We start from the raw sequence: 20,203 nt of genomic DNA on the forward strand, positions 1-20,203 counted from the left end.
TAATCCCCAGGTGCCTGGTTTGACAGCGCTGTACACCTAAGCCCGGCATGGCACACACTCCTGCCCAACTCAGGAGCTTTCCTGGCCAACTCAGTTGCTAATAATGGCCTTCTGCCCTCAGGGAAAACCATCCTTCGCCATGTGGCATAGCCACAGGCTAAAAGCCACCTTCTTAATCCTCACTGCATTCCTGGGTGGTACAGGGAAGGCAGTTTATCTTTATCACCATGTCATTCATGTCTGACTAGAGGCCAGAACGAAAGGAGAGAACCTGAACTCACAACCATCTCCAGGGGACACCCATCTGCCTCCCCAGAGTTAGGATTCTGTGAACCACTGATGAGAAATGACTGGCACTTCTGCCAAGAGGTTCACTGTGTTTCAACGTCAGATACCATCAGTTACAGCTTCTACTAATCTTCTCTTTGCCTCGACCCAACTGCACCCTGAAATAAAGTCTTAAATATTTACTTTGTTCTTCTGCAAATCTTGCTATAACTTGTACTGTTCACATTAACCACACTTAATGAAAGCAATTATCAAGAAGGTTCTATTAACACAGAGTTTAGACAGGTTAATGACTGTCTTCCCTTGAGAGCTGAGCACTCCCGCACAGGAGTTTCCCTCCCTATTTTGAAGTGGGAAGGTACAGTAAAGGGTCAGGCAGCTTCTAGATCTGCTTAAGCTTGCTGTGACAAGTAGCACAGGAGCCATACAACTTCTGCCTTGTGACAGGAGAAAATTCCTTCTGTGCCAGTTGCTGTATGTCATTGCTATCCCTATCCTGAGATGGTTATAGAGTTTGAAGGTCATTTCCAAGGCCAAAAGGTCAGGCAAAGCCAACAGGTTCTCTTAGACTGGGGTGAAAGCAGCTACAAGTTGAGGGTCAAAAAAGATAGGAGCACAGCCAATACACTCAGTCATTCTCCTCCAGTAGACGGTAAACTCAACATTCCCAAAAGGAGCCCTAGTTTCCTACCCAGCTGCATTTCCACAGCCTGACACAGACCTGGCATCATGCAGTCAGCGTAGGTTGGATAAAAGATACATCAGTGTTTGCCACGTTATGTCTGTGACTACTCCTTTCTAACAGGGTATTAATCACAGAGGGCAAGATCAGTAGGTAGGTCACAGGGAGAAGATGTTGGACCAGGATCTCAATATGCATCATCTCATTGCATCCTCACCATGAGGACAGTGTTGGTGTCACTATCACCATTGCACAGAGCATAAATTGGAGGCTCAGCAATGGTAAATATAATAAAATGTTAACAGCAAGTATGCAAGCGGACCCAGAGTTCTGCTCAAAAATGCCTGATGCCAAAGACCAGGTTCAGGCTGTGACTGCCAAGTAGCTTCTGGACAGCCCTTTCACAAGGTCTGGTTTTCTGTATAAAATGCAACATTGGGAATGGGTAGTTTACATGCCCATCAAGCACTGACCATCTGCTACATGCCTGGCCCAGGAGTGAAAACCTGAGTTGGACACTTAAGAAGCGTAAGAACCAATAGCCAAAACTTACTGAGGTCTTATTTTGTGCCCAGCAGCTTGAGTGTGTTCCATGTGTAAACTCATACTCCTAGCAACAATACCATGGCACAGGTTCTTATTCTCATTTTATCAATGAGGAAACTAACTGGGTTTATCCAAGGCTCCCATAATCCTATGGCTGCTGTTTAATTAAGTCCCCCAGTGGGGGAAAACATTAGCACAAGTCCTTCACTGGATGTCTACTTGTCTCTGGTTCAAGAGCCCATCTCCAGCTGCACCAAGGTAAAGGGAAGTTTCCACAATAAATGTTGACTAGAAAACCTCTCCAACAAACTTCAAGACAGCTTAAAACCAGCTAAGAGTGCAGCTGTCCAACTCTGACAATACAAATTAAAATGCAGTTTATAATCCCAGACACGTCGTCCTCGGCTGGCTCTGTCTACGCCATGGGCCCTCCCCTTGACATAAGTGGATTTGGGGTTCGTGATCCCACACGTGAGACTTGCTGAACGTTCAAGGGTAAAATAAGGACAGAAAAAGGAGGCTGTGAAATGAAGATGATTTCTGCTGTCCTGAACTGTAGGGCAGTTCAGCGCTTCTTAGTCACATCCCTAATTGAATCCCTCTTTCTGTCCTTTCTAAACCCAAAGAATTTCAAACCATCTTCACCCCGCATTGCTTTCTCTCTTCTTTTTCTGGGATGTAAGCGAGAAGGGAAAAACAAAAACTAGCAACTGATTTTTATTTAGGCTGCCTAATTTTAGAAGCTGTGGATATGCAAAGCCAAAAGCATAGCTTAAAGGAAAATCTCTCAAAACCCCAGAAATCTTCAAACCTACAAAACCTTTTCAAAAACATAGAGTCAGATACCTGTCTTTCATGTCTCACCAAATCAGCTTTATTCCAAGTATTTTTCTAAATTTTAAAATGTCAGGCTCTACAGTGAGTTTGTTGAAACACTTGTCAGTGAAAACAGGTAAAGGATGAAACAGCACAGACAAGGGACTATCTAAGAAAGCATATGCTATGCTGTAGCTGTGGAATGTCTATTGAATCAATACCATATGTAAGCTGATATCACAACTGTATACACATACCTCATTAAGCCAAATTAAGCAAGTGGGATCTGTCGCCTTCTGATTAAAACAAACAAGTCTAATTTCAGCGTGTCCCATCAACAGTACAAAGAACAACCCTGAGCAGAGGCACTTTTAAGGTCTCCAGGACAATCCTGCAGTGTATGTTACTGAGTTCCCCCATCAAGTGGCTGGGGAGGAACAGTATTCCCGACAGGGATATAGATAGCCTCACTTTTTGAAATGAAACAAGCCATGTATTCCTTGAAGGGTCAGTAATTAGTCGAACAGAATTAGAAGTTCTGGGTCCCTGTTTCTTTTCTGCAAGAACTATTCCTTCAGAGCAACCTCTCAGGGAGTGGAGGTGGCCTGAATTTTTTAAATCCTACTTATATTTTTATAATTAGCCATGAAGAAACACAAAATAAGTTCTTATTATGGAATCTCAGTTTTCAAAAGTGAAGTGAAGCAAAGGCTTTTCCGGTCTTAACAATTTAACAGTAAACTTTCCAGGTGCTTCTGAGAATTCCAAAGGATTCAGGGAGCTGTCAAAGCACAGGAGTGGCAGAAATGGTGATCTAGAAGTGAAAGCATGGTCATCAGTATCATGGCAAAGGTTCCAGGACACAGTGGCTGGCCAGCAGGAGTATATTCAGGAAAGGGAGGAGTGTAAACAGCTGGACATTTATTGATAAAACCTGTGATTTGCCAGACTCCAAGCTCAGCACTGAACTGAAAAGAAAAACCTAAGATCCCACCCATGCCTTTGAGGAGCTTACAGACTGGCTGTGAAGACAAGCAAAGAGTGGAAAAGTCCAAGGACACACATGGTATGAATACAAGACAAGGACACCACAAACCTCTGGGGTGTGAGGGGCATCAAGCAAGTCTTAGGGAGACAGAGCTTCAGATGAGACTTGAAAAAGATGATAAAGAAGAGTCAGCCAGAACAACAGAAGCATGTCAGGCTGTGGACAAAAACATGTTAAGTGTGTAAGAGCATGAATAAACTGCAGGCAGGGGTTTAGGCTCGTTCCAGGGGTTTGAGGCACATGCGGCCACAGTATTGCTTAAAATGGAGGCAGAAAGTTAGCAGACCTGAGGCTTTGCCCTCCATTCAAGGAGAGAAAAGCTTGAGTCAGTTTAAGATAACTTCAGAAAGCCAAACCATGACATGACCAGGGTCTCTAGTAGCCATACGCATTTTATCTGCTCGTCTGGAATCTCTCCAGGGACTCCTCTCCTATACCATTAACTCCCAGGGGTGACCCATGTGACCCAGGCCTAGCCAATCAGGATGGAACATGATACTGGTCACTCTGACTGGATCATAAATAGGCATAGAGGCCAGGCCAAACCAATCATAACCCTGCTCTAGAGAGTTGCCAAAACCTCCTGGAAAGCAGCACAGTCGTCTGGGACTGAAAACTAAAACCTAGAGTCTCCTTGGGACTATCCATCTCTGCCCCCACCAAGCAAAGATGGCCTAAGAATGAAGGTAAAATAAAAGACACAACATATTAACACAGCCTTAAAGGACAGCATCACTTCTGAACTATATTTTCTTTTTGTTTTTTTTTTTTTGAGACGGAGTCTCGCTCTGTCGCCCAGGCTGGAGTGCAGTGGCCGGATCTCAGCTCACTGCAAACTCCGCCTCCCAGGTTTACGCCATTCTCCTGCCTCAGCCTCCCGAGTAGCTGGGACTACAGGCGCCCGCCACCTTGCCTGGCTAGTTTTTTGTATTTTTTAGTAGAGACGGGGTTTCACCGTGTTAGCCAGGATGGTCTCAATCTCCTGACCTCGTGATCCGCCCGTCTCGGCCTCCCAATATTTTCTTCTTAATGATAAAAAGCAAAACCCTCTTGACAACACAAAGTGAAAACTATACCAACAATGACAAGAATTTTCGGCAAACACACCAAAAGAATGGCTTCTGACAATATCCAATACCTGAGAGGACACAGCTGAGGTTCCTGAAGAGGGTTCCCATGTCTGAATCTCTCACAGCATCCTACAAACTTTTAAATGACATGAGCTCCAAGTTCCCTTTTAGTTTAAGTTAATATAAGCTAGGTGGTTGGCCTCTTGCAACCAAGAGATTATTGACAAAACATGAATTTTGTGATGAGTCAAATATTGACAACAGAGGCACAAAAAGATCAATTTGGGAACTTCAAATTTAAAGTGTTCCAGTGAAATATTATATACAAAATTATTTCCTAATCTATAAATTGTATATACAAAATTATTTCCTAAATCTATATAAAAATATATAAATTATTTCCTAATCTAGTGATATCCAAATAAGTAGTCACTACAGTGTTCCATTTTTATGCCAATATTCCAAATATGTAACTTTTAAACTGTAATTAACAAACGCTCATACAGTACTGACTTTATGCCAGGCATGTTTCTAAGTACATTATCGGTCTCACCTAATCCTCCTGATGTGGTTTGGCTCTGTGTCCCTACCCAAATCGCATCTCGAATTTTAATCCCATGTCAGAGGAGGGAGCTGGTGGGAGGTGAATGGATTATGGGGGCAGTTTCCCTCATGCTATTCTCATGGTAGTGAGTTCTTGGGACAGCAGATGATTTTAAAGTGTGACACTTCCTTGCTCTCTTGTTCACTCTCTCCTGTTGCCATGTAAGACGTGCTTCCTTCCCCTTCCACTATGATTTAAGTTTCCTGACGCCTCTCCAGTCATGTGGAACTCTGTCAGTAAAACCTCCTTTCTTTATAAATTACCCACTCTCAGGTAGTATCTTTATAGCAGTATGAAAATGGACTAATATACCTCCTAACAATACTGTGAAATGGGCACTACTATTATTTCTCCCATTTTAGAAATGGGGAAACGCAGCCAGAGGAAGGTTAAGAAACTTACCCAAAGTCACACTGCTATGAAGTGGTGGAGCGAGTATTTGAACCAGGCCAGTCTGGTTCCACAGATGCTGCCTTTCATTGTCCCTCATCTCCTCAACACTAGCACCAAAGTTTCAACTGCCTTTAAGCCGATGTTCTGAAACAAACGGCTTGCGGCTACAGTCCTCACGGAACCTTGCCTCTCTGCTGGGTTGTTTCCTCAATAATGAGTCACCCAGTTATCCCTCAAGCTACACCCTTGGAAATCATTATGACAACTTCTCACTTGCCCTTTCCCACAGTCTGTCTGTGTCCCCATCACACCAGCTTCACCCTAACATGGGTCTCAAATTTTCCTTCTCCCCGGGCCGTAGGAACATGTCTAATCCAGGGCATTCTCCTCCTAACTGGAGATTAACTGCAGTCTCTCACCCTTCATATGCATCTCACTCCACATGGCCAGTAATTATTCTCTGGAAATACAGACCTCACACCTATTCATCCTCCTACTTTAAACCTCTCATCAACTGTCACCACCCAGGGAACAAAATAGAAACTCCTTCATTTAACACTGAAAATGCTTCACAAATCCCAATTAACTCTCTAGTCTCATTGTCTTCAATATTGCTCCAAGTATGCTGTGAAGGGTGTTTTCTGATGTAAAGTAGATCTTTGGGGACCTGTCTTGTTTTCTTTAACTTATTTAATTTACTCTCTTATATCTTGATAATTATATACTTTGCTTAAAATAACAAAGAATTTCTTCTAAAACGTTCTGCAATTTAAACCCATTCTCTAAGACTGCTTTGTATCATTGTTATCTGGAATTAGTGGCCCTTTCACGAGAAGAAATAATTACCTTCTATAGAAGCAGAAGTAAAATGCACATTGCCAAAAGCACACTGTGGGCCAGGAAAGGAGTTCCTTAAGGTCAAGATCCTAAAATAGTCTTCTGGGAGTTTCTAAAATCTCTTTCCTTGGAGGCCTCCAAGAGCAGTGGCAAAGCTAAATGAGGTGGAGGTTAGGGGGCAGGGGGAGCAGGGCTTGTGAACAGCCTTGCTAGCAAAAGTGAAAGGAACTTTAGGTCTCAGCTGGCCTATCAGGAAACTTCAGTGTCTCAGGCATCTTTCTGCACTAACCATAGGTGAAAATATCTGCTGGCACCAGATTCTAACAGTATCTCATAGATCAGAATTTCACAAACCTGCCACAATTGACATTTGGGGCTGGATACTTCTATTGTGGGCGATGTCTTATATATTGTAGGATGCTTTTTACAGCATCTCTGGCCTTCATTTATTAGAAGTAAATAGGCCGGTCACAGCAACTCATGCCTGTAATCCCAGCACTTTGGAAGGCTGAGGCAGGAGGATCGTTTGAGCCTAGGAGCCCAACCAGCCTGGGCAGCATAGCAAGACCCCATTCTCTATGAAAAATAAGAAAAAAGAATTAGCCAGGCATGATGGCACACTGCCTGTAGTTCCAGCTACTCGGAAGGTTGAGGTGGCAGGGGGTGGGGACATGGAAGGTCGAGGTTGCAGAGAGCTATGATGGTGCCACTGCATTCTGGCCCGAGCGACAGAGTGAGACACTGTTTCAAAAAAAAAAAAAAAAGAAAGAAAATAGCACCTCTTCATTTGTGACAACCAAAATGTCTCCCGACATTGCCATGTGTCCCCTGGGTGCAAAATCACCCAGAGCTGTTAATCACTGCTATAGATACACTTCCTCAAAGATCAGCATCACTTCTGAACTATGTTTTTCTTCTTCTAAATAAAAATCAAAATATCCTTGACTACACAAAGTGAAAACCATACCAACAAAGACAAGCATTTTTCTGTAAAGATACTAGAAGAATAACTTCTGACAAGGGTCCACACATTTATTATTACCATTGCAAATAACAAAACAGAAAATGACAGGTAAATAGACAGAACATATCTGCTTCTTGCTCAACTTAATAGGAAAGCACCTGCAATCTCATCTCTGTCCCATCTCTCAGTAGCATCTGGGATCTCACTGACAGGCCAATATCTGACCCTGGGAAAGTCATCTGCTGAGCTACTGCCCAGGGTTGGAGCTGGGACACTTCAGGTGCTACTTCAACACAAACTGATAACACAGGTACACATACAAGGAAATAGCACGGGTGCAACTAAATTTCAAGGTCCATTAGCAGCACAAAGGGGGAAAACTGCACTTCCAAATGCAAGCCCTAGAACTCAGCAGGGACATTTTTCATTTTCAACTTTCAAATGGTAATAATAATAATAATAATAATGGTTGCTGTTTTTAAGAACAGCTTCCAAATCCAAATACATTGCACTTCAACCCCAAATACTGGAAAGTGTTCCATATTGCTACTGACTGTGGAAAAAATGCAGGGTTGCCGGAAGTTCAATTTGGACTAAATACCAGGAAAGAGTCACTTGAGTTATACCTGTACCTTTGATTTTGTGATTCTGCTTCCCAAGTGACCTTGCAATTATTAAGTCATCACAACACTACGTGGATGCTATCATTATGGTTTTGGCTTTTAGGGAACAGTCAACACTGACGTTGGATGACAACTCAATATTGAGAGTATAAATAAATGTGTACACATGCACATTTATTAGAGGCTGCACAATGTTATTGTCCTCTAAAATATCACAATCTAGAATTGTAACTATCACATCCTATGAAGCCTCCATGTTCCAGAACCATCAATGGGAAGTTCAGTCCTGACCAATGAAAAAGGCAGTCCCACTCTTAGGTGGTGTCTGCTAAGGTCTGAGAACTATGGAAATGAAATACCAACTCCGACTTCCAGGCAAATCACCACAAATGTAAATGGAGAAGACAAACCGTAAGAAACTCCTCTGAGTGATGAAACCAAATGCTGTTCCCTCCAATAGAAACCAATCCATGTGAGCAATATTTACTGAAGTATCCTCAACAGGTAAGGCTACAATCAAGACACTATGGGCAGAACAAAGATAAATCAGATACTGTCTCAGTCCTTAGAAGGCAAGCATTTTCATTATCAGATATGTACACTTTTTACCTTTTCCCCATTTCAGGTAGATAGCAAAGAACCACAGATCCAATCCTATTCACTCCACTTCCTCATTTAAGATCACAAAACTGAAGACAGAATGGGTCTTTCTCAAATCCAAAGCAGCATTCTAAAAGTGAGAATTCTGATGACGGCCTTTCAAACCCTTTCAGAAAGTAAATATGGAGAAATTTATTTACTGTGTGATTGGTGGAAGGGTGGGGATTTTAAAAATCCACTTTTTCATTCCTCTGAGTCCCCTTTCTCTCCAACAAGACAGACAGAGCTCAAAAATTCAGTTCAGTCTGATTTCTTGATTGTAATAAAGTTCATTTCCAACTAAATTTCTCTAGGGGCAAATTTACTTTCACATTAAAAAAATCCCTCGGTGATAAATTTGTGAAGATAAGCCATACTGGATAAAAGCTACACAGAACACAGCTAGAGACAGAAAATGAGACACACACACACACACACACACACACAGAGCTATCCCTTTAAAGAAAATAAATTTAAATTTAGGGAATCCTTCTTCAATTGCTATGGTACCCAATTTAGAGACAGTTTATAGCCAACCAGAAGATATATCAGCAAGCAATAAGACACAACAATAAGCAATCAGAAACATCAGTGAGCAATAAGACACCAGAGTCAGCAGTAAAGACACACCAGGGAGAACATTTCTGTGCAATTACCACATGTTTCCATTCAGGAAGGGAGAGAGAAAAACTTCACTTAGTGAGGATTGGAACTCCATAAAACTGAACTCCCACAACTCAGGAGCCATTCCTGGGTTGACAGAGGGGACTGAAGACACCAGCATGGTTGTGGATCAGAGAGAGGGCAGAAAAGCAAGGAAGGGCTGCCCATAAATGAGAACTATTCACTTAAGTCCTCGTCCTTCTTTCTGGTACTCTATAGACATGGCAAATCGTTTTTTAAAAATATGTGGTTGACTGACAAGATACAAAGGACTACCCACCTTCTGGGGGAAATGAAGAAGGCTGCCCAGCATATCTATACCCACTCTGAACAAGACAGTGTCTATGAAAGGGATGCCTCTGCAAGCATGCATGCACATGCACACACACACACACACACACACACACACACACACACGGACCAGCTTTTACAAACATCAGCCTGAGAGCAGACCCTGAGACAGAGAAATCACTTGATGAGACAGATGATTAAATCTAGGAAACTGGCAGCTCTCTTCTAGGTAAGAAAATGGTAGCACCTTTTTACAGACGCATGCCTTTCTGATAATTTACAAATGGAAGGAGAGATAGAGCTAACACTCAGAATCTCTTCTCTACACAGCACTAGTAGATCTTAAGCTGAGCTCAGGGGACTCCAGTACCAACAGTTATCCATTCCCAAGCACTTAAACTCAACAAAACCTGTGAAAACACTTCTCAGAGGTGCTAAGAAGATTAAGTAAAATCATGTACACTGGAGGGTCAGAAAGAGGAACTTGTATTTACTGGACAGCTACTAAATGTTAGTTTCCTCTCCTTCCCTGCCTCCCAATTTTTTTCTGAGTCACCCCTACTTTACAGCAACTATGGTTTGTGTCGTTTTATGCATGTGTATTCTTTTCCTAATTACCCAGTAAAAATCATGATGGTATGGACTATGTCCCACACATACCTGAAAGATGCAAAGATATGCGAATGAGGTTATTCATTAAATGCGTAACTCTAAATTTGCTCCGATTTCCCCAAAAGGAAAACAAAAAACAAAAAACGCAACACTCTGGTTCTTTAAATTATTATTAAAAACACATGAAACCCCGTCTCTACTAAAAAATACAAAAAACTAGCCGGGCGAGGTGGCGGGCGCCTGTAGTCCCAGCTACTCGGGAGGCTGAGGCAGGAGAATGGCGTGAACCCGGGAGGCGGAGCTTGCAGTGAGCTGAGATCTGGCCACTGCACTCCAGCTTGGGTGACAGAGCGAGACTCCATCTCAAAAAAAAAAAAAAAAAAACACAGCACCAGTGGCACATTTAGAGGAGTCCCACTCAGAGCCATTGGCTTAGAAAACATGATACTTGTTAAGCGGTAAACTAGCTCGATACATATGGCTGGTATATTTCCAAATTTCATTTGAAAGAAGTAGTCACCAAGTCCTTCCCATTTCCTTCTTGGAGGTGTACCCACTACCCTGTGCTCTGCAGCTTAAAGCCCAAGTAGCAGTCTCTGTGAGCCTTGCAACAAACAGGACAGTCAGAGGCAGCAAGATCCCACCTTGGGGGAAAGAATGACAGGAGATGTGTTCATAGGGGCCCACAAGCCACAGGACTTCAGAGGCAGTGGGAACAGCAAAGTTAAAGGCAGAACGCTCCATTCCATCTCCAGAAATATGACACCAAACAGTGATGAAACCAGATAGAGCCTTTCCAGTAGCGTTTTCTACTGGGTACAAGGGTGGCAAGTGGAGACTGAAGGGGCATGGTTCCAGTTATTAATAAGCAGCTAAACACAGTGGGAGGTTCTCTTGTCTAATTACAGAAGCTGTTGGAAACTGCAAGGAAGACAGGATTTATGGCCTAGATGACACTGCCTCTGTGTTGTAATTAAAAGTTATTTTTAATAACTTTGGTTGGATACTTTGAATTATTAGAAATATATTTTGCAATTTAAAATTTGCTAAAGGGCAAAGAACATTTAAAAAGGTAATAACAATCAGCCCGCATAATGTAAAACAATTAAATGTTTTGACACTGCGAGGTGGGAAAGGAAAAGAATCTCTCCCACTTAAGTGTGTGAATTTTTACAAGCAAACAGGAAAGGGAAATAAATAAGCTTAAAGTATATGAAACAAGGTTTTTTAAAAAGCAGCAACTTATGTCAAAAGTAACCTAGTTACTTACTTTATCTATTAACCAGAGTTTGGCTACCACCCACCAAAAGTATAGACAGCTTGTTCACAACCATTCACCCAAACCACTGAATCCTAAACTTCAGGCTCTTCACTTTGTCCCGGTTCCCCAGAAAATCGTGGTCACCCTAACAAGAGCAGTCCTGGCTCAAGCACAAAGATCCAGGGGCTGACCTCAGAGCAGTGTGATGGTGGGGGACTTGGAGGGAGGGTTCTAATGTGAGTTGTAGGCAACAACATGCTGCGTATAATCTGGGTGTTGTTTTTAGTCAATTTTCCTTCTCTCATCCAATATTCCAGTTTCCAGAAGCAGCAAAACAAAATGCCTTCCAAGTGGGAACCGCATGGTGGTGTACATGAGTGGCTACAGAATCCGCCTAGGATTAGGCAGGGACCATTTATCTCCTAAAAGCCATTTCCATAATTTCTATTTCTCCATATATACATAGGAGGCATTTTCTGCAGTGGTGGCTTTTTTTTTTTTTAACAACAGGGAGGAGAGAACCTATTATATGTGATAGACTTTCAAAATTGTCTGATGGGAGTATGGAGGAGGAACGAACTCTAAAAGATATGAGCTTCTCAAATAACCTCTATATTCCATTTAATCCATGCTATGAATCTTCTCTTTACAAGTGAATTCCAGGAGCTCATTAAGAGCAAATGTGTCACAGAAACCACCAAATATTATGCATCATGATAAAACTATAAAAAGCATTTTAACATCTGCTATTAAAAAATAAATTTAGACTTCTCTTTACAATGGCCATGCCAAGTTTATAGAATTTATATTATGCGGGTTCCAGTAAGAACCACTGCTCTCCTTTATTGTCTTCTTGGTCCAAAGCAGGGTGTGACTCCATATCAGGGCAGAGAATTGCTATTTTTACCTGCCACATTAATTTTCTCAAGTGCAACCAAGCTGGGAACAGCTGTGGTGGAGTTGGTTGAGTTTGTTCCGGTGCCATTGACAACAAGATTGTCCACCTTCGACTCCAACTTGCCAATGCGCTGCAAAATGTTATCTAATAACACAGCAAGGGTTTTCTTCAGATCTGTAAAAGAAAATGCAGACAATTTTAAAATTCTGTGGCCTCTGCATATCTGTCTGACTTGCTCTCTCTTCATCATGGAGAATAAAACTTCTCAAATGCTTCTGAAGTGGTACAAAAGATCTGTTAAACCACATCTGAAAGATGACAAGGGCCATCTTCATCTGGCCCAGATGCTACTAAATACATCAGTCTATTGCAGAATGCAAGCCTGACAATAAGTGACATGGTATAACTATTTCCAGCTACTTGGTCAACAGGGAAAACTCCTTATTAGCATCCTGCTATAGCACTACATTGAATTCCTCCTTACAGCACCATAGTTTCTCATACAAAGCATGACACCTCAAGGGTGCAGCAAGATCCCAAAGTAGCCTCTGGATCAAGTTCGTTATTTTTCGTGTTGCATACTCTAGCATGTCCCAGTTTTTTAAAAAGTGTTCAATTCTGTTAGTTACATACACTAACACTTCATAAAAGCTACAGCTCCAGATTTTCAGGTCTGCTATATAACCCAGAATTGACTATAATCAGATTTAGGAAATATTTAAAATAAAGATTAGAGCCATTCATTTGCTCACAAATATTTATTAAGCTACTACTATGTGCCACATATTATTCTAGATGCTGGGGATATACTCTCATGGTTCTTACATTTAAGAGTTGGTTCCCTTTCTCACACATCTGACTACACATTAAAGAGTACTGCACTTCCCTCTGGATAAATTACAGGAACTCCACCCCTATGGATGCATTTACTATTTGTAGACAAGATATTCAAAGAAAAAAAAAAGATAAGCTTAGACTCTCTCCTCTAAAAATTCATCATCACAGAAAGATATACTGACTTGTATGTGTCAGAAAAGCAGATGGGTGACTGCATAACCATCCATGGAAATAGAATCCAGACCCATTTCTGAATTGGGAGTGGGCCAGGGGAAAAGTACAGAGCGTGGGCAGCAGGACTGAGAAAAGCCCTGAGTTACGACAAACGGGAAGTTGCCACCTTCCATTCTCCCGGAAAATAGCAAACTTGCCCCTGAGCAGATGCGGTGATCCGACCATGAAATAAACACACGTGGTCACATAAACAGCACAGATCACAGCCAGCGAACCTTGACAAAGGTGCACCAGCCTGTTCCATTATGCCCAGTGAACCAGAAGCAGATGCTGGTGCTGTGCTTCTTGTACAGTGGCAGAATCTTGAGCCAAATAAATCTCTTTTCTTTATAAATTACCCAGGCTCAGGTATTTTTCATAGCAATGCAAAATGGACAACTGTTTTATCTTCACATCCTCCCTATGAGGTAGATGTGACTCCATTTTACAGATAAGGAAACTGAGGTTCACAGATATTAAATAAGAAGCTGATAAAATGAAGGCTTGCCTCAGGACTGTTTAATTTCCTGATGTCTCAATGGGACCAATCAGAAGTCAAGAACCTGGGTAGAAAAAATAAACCAAGGGTGAAGTTCAGAGTCTTTCACCCCTAACACAGTGGTTAAGGGCCTGACTTTGGAGCCAGAGTTCCTAGGTTTGAGTCCCACCTCTGGCATTTCTGTTTCCTTATCTGTAAAAGAGTGACATGAACAACACTTCAGCTTTGGGGTTGTGGAGAGGAGTTAATGAGTTAATATTTATAAAATGTTTTTAATACTGGCTGGCACATAATAAGCACTGCATAACCGCTTGTTAAATATATAAGTAAAATAAAGACTTTCACTGGAAAATGTTCTCATCCTTCCCAAAGAAATCTCTCCTCAGGTGATGCAAAGCTTTATTGCTTTATCCAAAGGGTCATGAGAGCACTCTCCTCTGCAGTCTGCAGTCCCACAGTCGGCATGACTCAGTCTGTCACAGGCACATCATTAGTTGGCACAGACAGCGGGAGTCGGTCACCTGTTCTGTCACTGAGTCTAATGCATCAACTGGCTCTCCAGAGTTCTGAAGAGTGCCAGAGGCCAGCCACACAGAAGGGGGCAGTCGTGCCAGCGAGAAGGGGCAATGTTCAGTATAAAGAAATACTCCTCAGTATTTCTTTTCATTTCAGCCTCTTTGCCTAGAGCCTGTGTCATCAAGCCAGCTAGAATCCGAATACGATCTAGAATAGCATTTAACTATCACCGGTAATTGTAGTTGGCCAAGCACAGAAGCACTGGCCCTCTAGTGTGACTTAACTCAGGATTTCTCAACCTCGGCACTACTGACACTTTGGGCCAGGTAATTCTTTGTCGTGGTGACTGTCCTTGCATTGTAGGATGTTTAGCAGCATCCCTGATCTCTACTCCCTGAATGACAGCAGCAATTCTCCAGGTGTGGCAATCAAAAACGTCTCCAGACACTGCGAAATATTCCTTGGAGGGACAAAACTGCCCTCATTTGAGAACCCCTGAATTAGGTGCGTTCTCTCAAACCCTCTGTATTCCCCACTGACCCTCTGTGAAGACATGGAGAGAGAACTGTGATAGAGGGGTTACAGGATAGGAAATGCCCACTGAATGAACCTGCATCATGTGTGAGTTCCATTCACTGGAGGGACTGCTACAAACACAATGGAAAGTTGCAGTGAGGGAATTCTGCCTTCCTCCCTAAGGGAGAGCTAACAGAACATGAGCCAATGCTGATGGGCTCTCAACAGACTACTGGACACAGTCCTCAATCCATTGTTACTGGTGATAGTCATTAGTGGAGCATACTCTAGGTAGGATACGAAGTTGTCACACTTATAATTAAGAAGATATTCTCCCTCAGTTCTCAAATTACAGTGACTAGTAAATACAACTGACTACTATTTCTTCTTGACCCCATCTGCCGAAGATTGACCTTCTGTGACTGTGTGACATGGAGTGTAAACGGGGATTCATGATGAGGAGGGATCACCATCACCACAGCCACCCTAATATCACCTCCTCTACTTACTGAACTTTCTATATGCCAGGCAGTGTGCTGAGCACTTTAAATGAACTAATTCATTTAATCCTACCAAGACAATCTGGGGAGCATATGATCATCCCTATGCCCAACAAAAAAATCGCAGCACAGAGAGGCTAAATAATTTAGCAGAGGTGATTACAGACCCAGGACTCAAACCCAGTCTGGTTCCAGGGCTGATGGCTCTTACCCACTATGCTGCACCACCTCTTAAGAACTACAACGGACCTGTCCACCAGCAAGCATCTCTGACTTGCTTCCCCTGAATCTACTTGTCAGAGAATAACCTCTGGGATTTTGCCATGTGTTCGTGGGAAAACATATACCAATCACTCTTAAGACTCACTCAAGTCCCTGTCCTGTGGCAACTCTGGTCACCTGACCCAGTATCACTAAACATCCACCAGCTGACACTGGCGACTACCAAATACATCAAGTGATCCAAGATTTTTTTAAAATTAAGACTCTTTCTATATCTTCTCCCTTAAAATGAAGATAGAATATAAGGCTACTAAAAATCTTGAATTCTCTAACCACTTTACCTGGGGAGGCATGTTTTCTCTCCCAATATGAAAGAAAAAAGTTCATTTTTAACTCAAGCAGCTACCTGAGTCACCATTTCAAAGCAGCCAACCCAAGATTAAGGATGTTGTTAATCAAAAACAATGACAGAGATGACGCCAAGCCCATATCTGTATCATTATACAGTGCTTGGCACATTAAAAATGTGTTATGTAAGTAAACAAATGAATGAATGAAACACACTATAGTACTCTCACAAATAAGGTTCAATACATTATACGTTTCCAGGCAATGAAATTATTTTGCACCTTTGTATTTTACTGTTAAACCTCCAAAAACTGTTAACAGTTTTATCACAATTTTAAAGAAATAACAGGCTGACATGGTGGCTCATGCCTGTAATCCCAGCACTTTGGGAGGCCAAGACAGGTGGATCACCTGAGGTCAGGAGCTCGAGACCAACCTGGCCAACATGGTGAAAACCCCGTCTCTACTAAAAATACAAAAATTAGCTGGGCGTGGTGGCGTGTGCCTGTAGTCCCAGCTACTCGGAAAGCCGAGGCAGGAGAATCACTTAAACCTGGGTAGCGGAGGCTGCAGTGAACGAAGATCGTACTGCTACTCTCCAGCCTGGGTAACACAGTCAGAGCAATATTCCATCTAAAATAAAATAAAATAAAACGAAAAAAGAAATAACAGTTTTTTTGTTTGTGTTTTAATCTTTTTTTTTTTTGAGATGGAGTCTTGCTCTGTGGCCAAGGGTGGAGTGCAGTGGCATGATCTCAGCTCACTGCAACCTCTGTCTCCTGGGTTCAAGTGATTCTCCTGCCTCAGCTTCCTGAGTAGGTGGGATTACAGGCACCACCACGCCCAGCTAATTTTTGTAGTTTTAGTAGAGATGGGGTTTCACCATGTTGGTCAGGCTGGTCTCAAACTCCTGACCTCGTGATCCACCCCCGCCTCAGCCTCCCACAGTGCTTGGATTACAGGTGTGAGCCGCTGCGCCGGTCCATTTGTGTTTTAATCCTAATGGCAACCCTTTTATTCACTACAACTGTACAAAGAATTTCTATAGTTTAATAAAAATGAAAGAACAATATTACTCCAAATTCTTGTATAATATTTTAATATTTCATTGTGTCTTATAGTTATTATAGTCATAAAATGCATCCTCAGCAAGATTATCATTTTCAATTACTAATGAGCTTTTAAAATTTTGTTTGTGGTTCAAAGCCTTCGCAATAAAAATTTAATCCCAACATTACTACTGCAATTCTGCATTCCTAAAACTTACTGTACATGATGAAGATGAGATCAAAGTAGTTGAAAAACATTTAAAATGTCTCTCTGGGGAAAGTAGGCTTTGGTTTCTATCATGCCGGCATTCTTTGATAAATGGTAAGGTCGATTAAACTGCACTGGAACAGGTTATTTGACAGCTTCTGTTAAGTTTTCATTTCCAGGAAGCCATGGCATTAATGGGTAAGAAGTGACTGGAAGGGGCTGACAGACACAACCTTGAGCAGACAGCCAAGGAGCTATAACTGCAAGTCATACTTTTCTCCATCTCTGGAATTCAAGGAGATGAATGGATCTCAATAGAAAGGAGGGCCCTACTGGTGGAATAAAGTTTATAGATCTATCAGCTAATAATGTGAGACTGCGAGGTAAACCTTCATTTCCCAGATCATCAAAATCAATCCATATTTGAGAAATTATCAAAAACAGCCATGCTTGGGAGCTGCGCTGTCCACCACCCCATTTTTCCTGGAACATGCTTCTAAAGCAGTGTTTCTTAGCCCTGCTGTGCATCAGACTTACTTTGTGCAGAGCTACCAGGTTGCATCTTCAATGCACTAAATCCAGATCTGCAGAGTCCATCAAGGATTGGGGCACAGCCAAGGTTGAGATCTACTGTGAAGGTGCGGCTGCCATGATACTATGGCACAAAACCAACTATGCAATGAGCAAGGTCTTACATCTGAACTGCCAAAAATAATTTACATCTGTGCCTGCTCCTAAATCAAATCCCTTTTCACCATGGCTGCCCGAGAGGCAGAGCATGAACAACAGAGCCACAGAGCAGCTTCACTTGCTGCAAAGACAGGGCGTTAATGAGAAAGGAAGGTGCTAATGAAAAAAGAATTAACCTCAACCTCTTATTTCCATTGACTGTCAGGAATGTCAAGTTTCATCAATTATATATTTTTTAATTAATTTTAGAGTGACCTTTCCACAGAAAGATAATAGAGTTACAGTAATGACCCAAATAGAGTCCATTTATTATGTACAAGGACATTCAAAGCAGTGTTATTTATAAAATAGTGTTATTACAGATAAGAACTGGAAATTACCCAAACACACAACAAAAAGATTAAATTACATTATGTCAGCCATTCATAAGATAGAATATATCACTCGACTGTAAACTTAGAGAGGGCAGAGACCAAGTCTGCTCGTCATCTCTGTTTATGGCCACTAGCTATTAATATCAGGAGTTTAATAAATATTTATTAAGTGGATGGATAAAAAGGAAAAGTGTACAGTCATCAAAAATACCTAATGGCATAAGGAAATGCAGTATCTTAATTTAAAAAAAAGCATATATTCATATACATATAGACACATATACACACATGTATGTATCACATTTTTTTTTAAAGAAAAAAGGGAAATCAATTTTATCATGTCAGATCTGCACTTAGAGGTAATGAGTATATGTATTCTTTACTCATCTCCATACTTCCTCATATGCTCTAATTTTACATAAAAATTCACATTATTTTCAAAGTCACAAAGGCATTAAGTGTTATTTTAAATATATATACATAGTACATGAATTGTGCTCTTGAGAATCAAAGATAGCCGGGCGCGGTGGCTCAAGCTGTAATCCCAGCACTTTGGGAGGCCAAGACGGGCGGATCACGAGGTCAGGAGATCGAGACCATCCTGGCTAACACGGTGAAACCCCGTCTCTACTAAAAAATACAAAAACTAGCCGGGCGAGGTGGCGGGCGCCTGTAGTCCCAGCTACTCTGGAGGCTGAGGCAGGAGAATGGCGTAAACCCGGGAGGCGGAGCTTGCAGTGAGCTGAGATCCGGCCACCGCACTCCAGCCTGGGCGACAGAGCGAGACTCCGTCTCAAAAAGAAAAAAAAAGAAATCAAAGATAGTGCCACCAGTACCCTAAAGACATGTAAGGCATTACCCACCAGAAACATCTTAGTGACCCTTACTGCCTTATCTCATTTGAATTTTAAAGCCACATGGTGGATAATTTGCCTGCTCCTGAACTGACAAAGGTGGCTTCCACCCTGCAGTTGTCCCAGGCAGCAGATTCTGGACACAAAAGGGCATAAAACAATTATCACAAAGTCAAAGAGCAGCTCAGATGCTCGGCAACACTGACTAGCCTTCTCTTCTGAGTTAGAACTACAGATTTAAGATTTCACCAGAACTTCTGCCCAGAAGCGAATGTTTTTCCTAAGGGTGTCATTACTATCGAGGAAATTTCCATGCAGTGGAATCTGGTAAAGGATCCTATCTAGGCCTATTGATGATATTAAGCGCTTTATGGAATCTGTTAACATCCAGAATAGAGTTCTTAGGCTATTCTCTGAATTTTCCTAACACGTAGCCAGCTGCATGGAATAGAAACAAAGACTTGTAGCCTTTTTTATAGAAAAGGTAAGGAATCAGAGAAGTGCTGAGAGGTCAAGCCTATTGTCATCCATTGTCCCCCACCTGACGCCAGGGCCCGCAGCTTCTTGGAAAGGGTGGCCTTGTACACTACTCCTTCCTGCTCACTGTACCATGCCAGAAACACCACCACCACCAATGCCCTGGTTAGATACAAAGGTGAACTGGCCACACCCAGCTTATCTTACAGCCCACAGAGGAAAACTGTATCTTTTGAAGAGGGCAATGACAACCACATCTCCTAGTTTAGGAGGGTGGTGGCAAGCCTCACCTCTTCTGAAACTGAGCATATTTCCTCTCACATCTGGTCAGGTTCTACCCCTGTAAATGCTAAGAACAGCTACATAAACAGGTTGCTGAAGCCCTGTGTTCAAACGAATGGACGATGTCAGATCTACATGAACAGTTATGGCTGGGTGGTAACAGATGCAGGTACATTCAAGTCAGAGTTAGTGATAACTAATAGGAAAGAATGCACTTTGATTAAGTACTAGTTGGGCACAGTGGCTCACACCTGTAATCCCAGCACTTTGGGAAGCCGAGGTGGGAGAATCACTTGAGGCCAGGAGTTTGAGACCAGCCTGGGCAACACAGTGAGATTCCATCTTTAGAAAAAATAACTTTTTTGTTTTAAATTAGCCTAGCG

At 42.1% G+C, this 20,203-nt stretch overlaps 1 protein-coding gene across 8 annotated transcripts in view; it reads right to left on the bottom strand.

The window, feature by feature from the left end:
* The window catches only part of MGAT5 (alpha-1,6-mannosylglycoprotein 6-beta-N-acetylglucosaminyltransferase), a 334,005-nt gene that overhangs the window by 174,351 nt on the left and 139,451 nt on the right, over positions 1-20,203 (bottom strand). For all 8 annotated transcript variants that reach the window (XM_033231703.1, XM_033231695.1, XM_033231697.1 and 5 more), the window contains one exon: positions 12,245-12,409. In XM_033231703.1, the coding sequence (XP_033087594.1) occupies positions 12,245-12,409 (165 nt within the window). The remainder of the gene's footprint in view (positions 1-12,244; positions 12,410-20,203) is intronic.

Source organism: Trachypithecus francoisi, unplaced genomic scaffold (assembly GCF_009764315.1).
Source record: "Trachypithecus francoisi isolate TF-2019V2 unplaced genomic scaffold, Tfra_2.0 Lachesis_group13, whole genome shotgun sequence".
In the NCBI taxonomy this organism is placed as follows: domain Eukaryota; kingdom Metazoa; phylum Chordata; class Mammalia; order Primates; family Cercopithecidae; genus Trachypithecus; species Trachypithecus francoisi.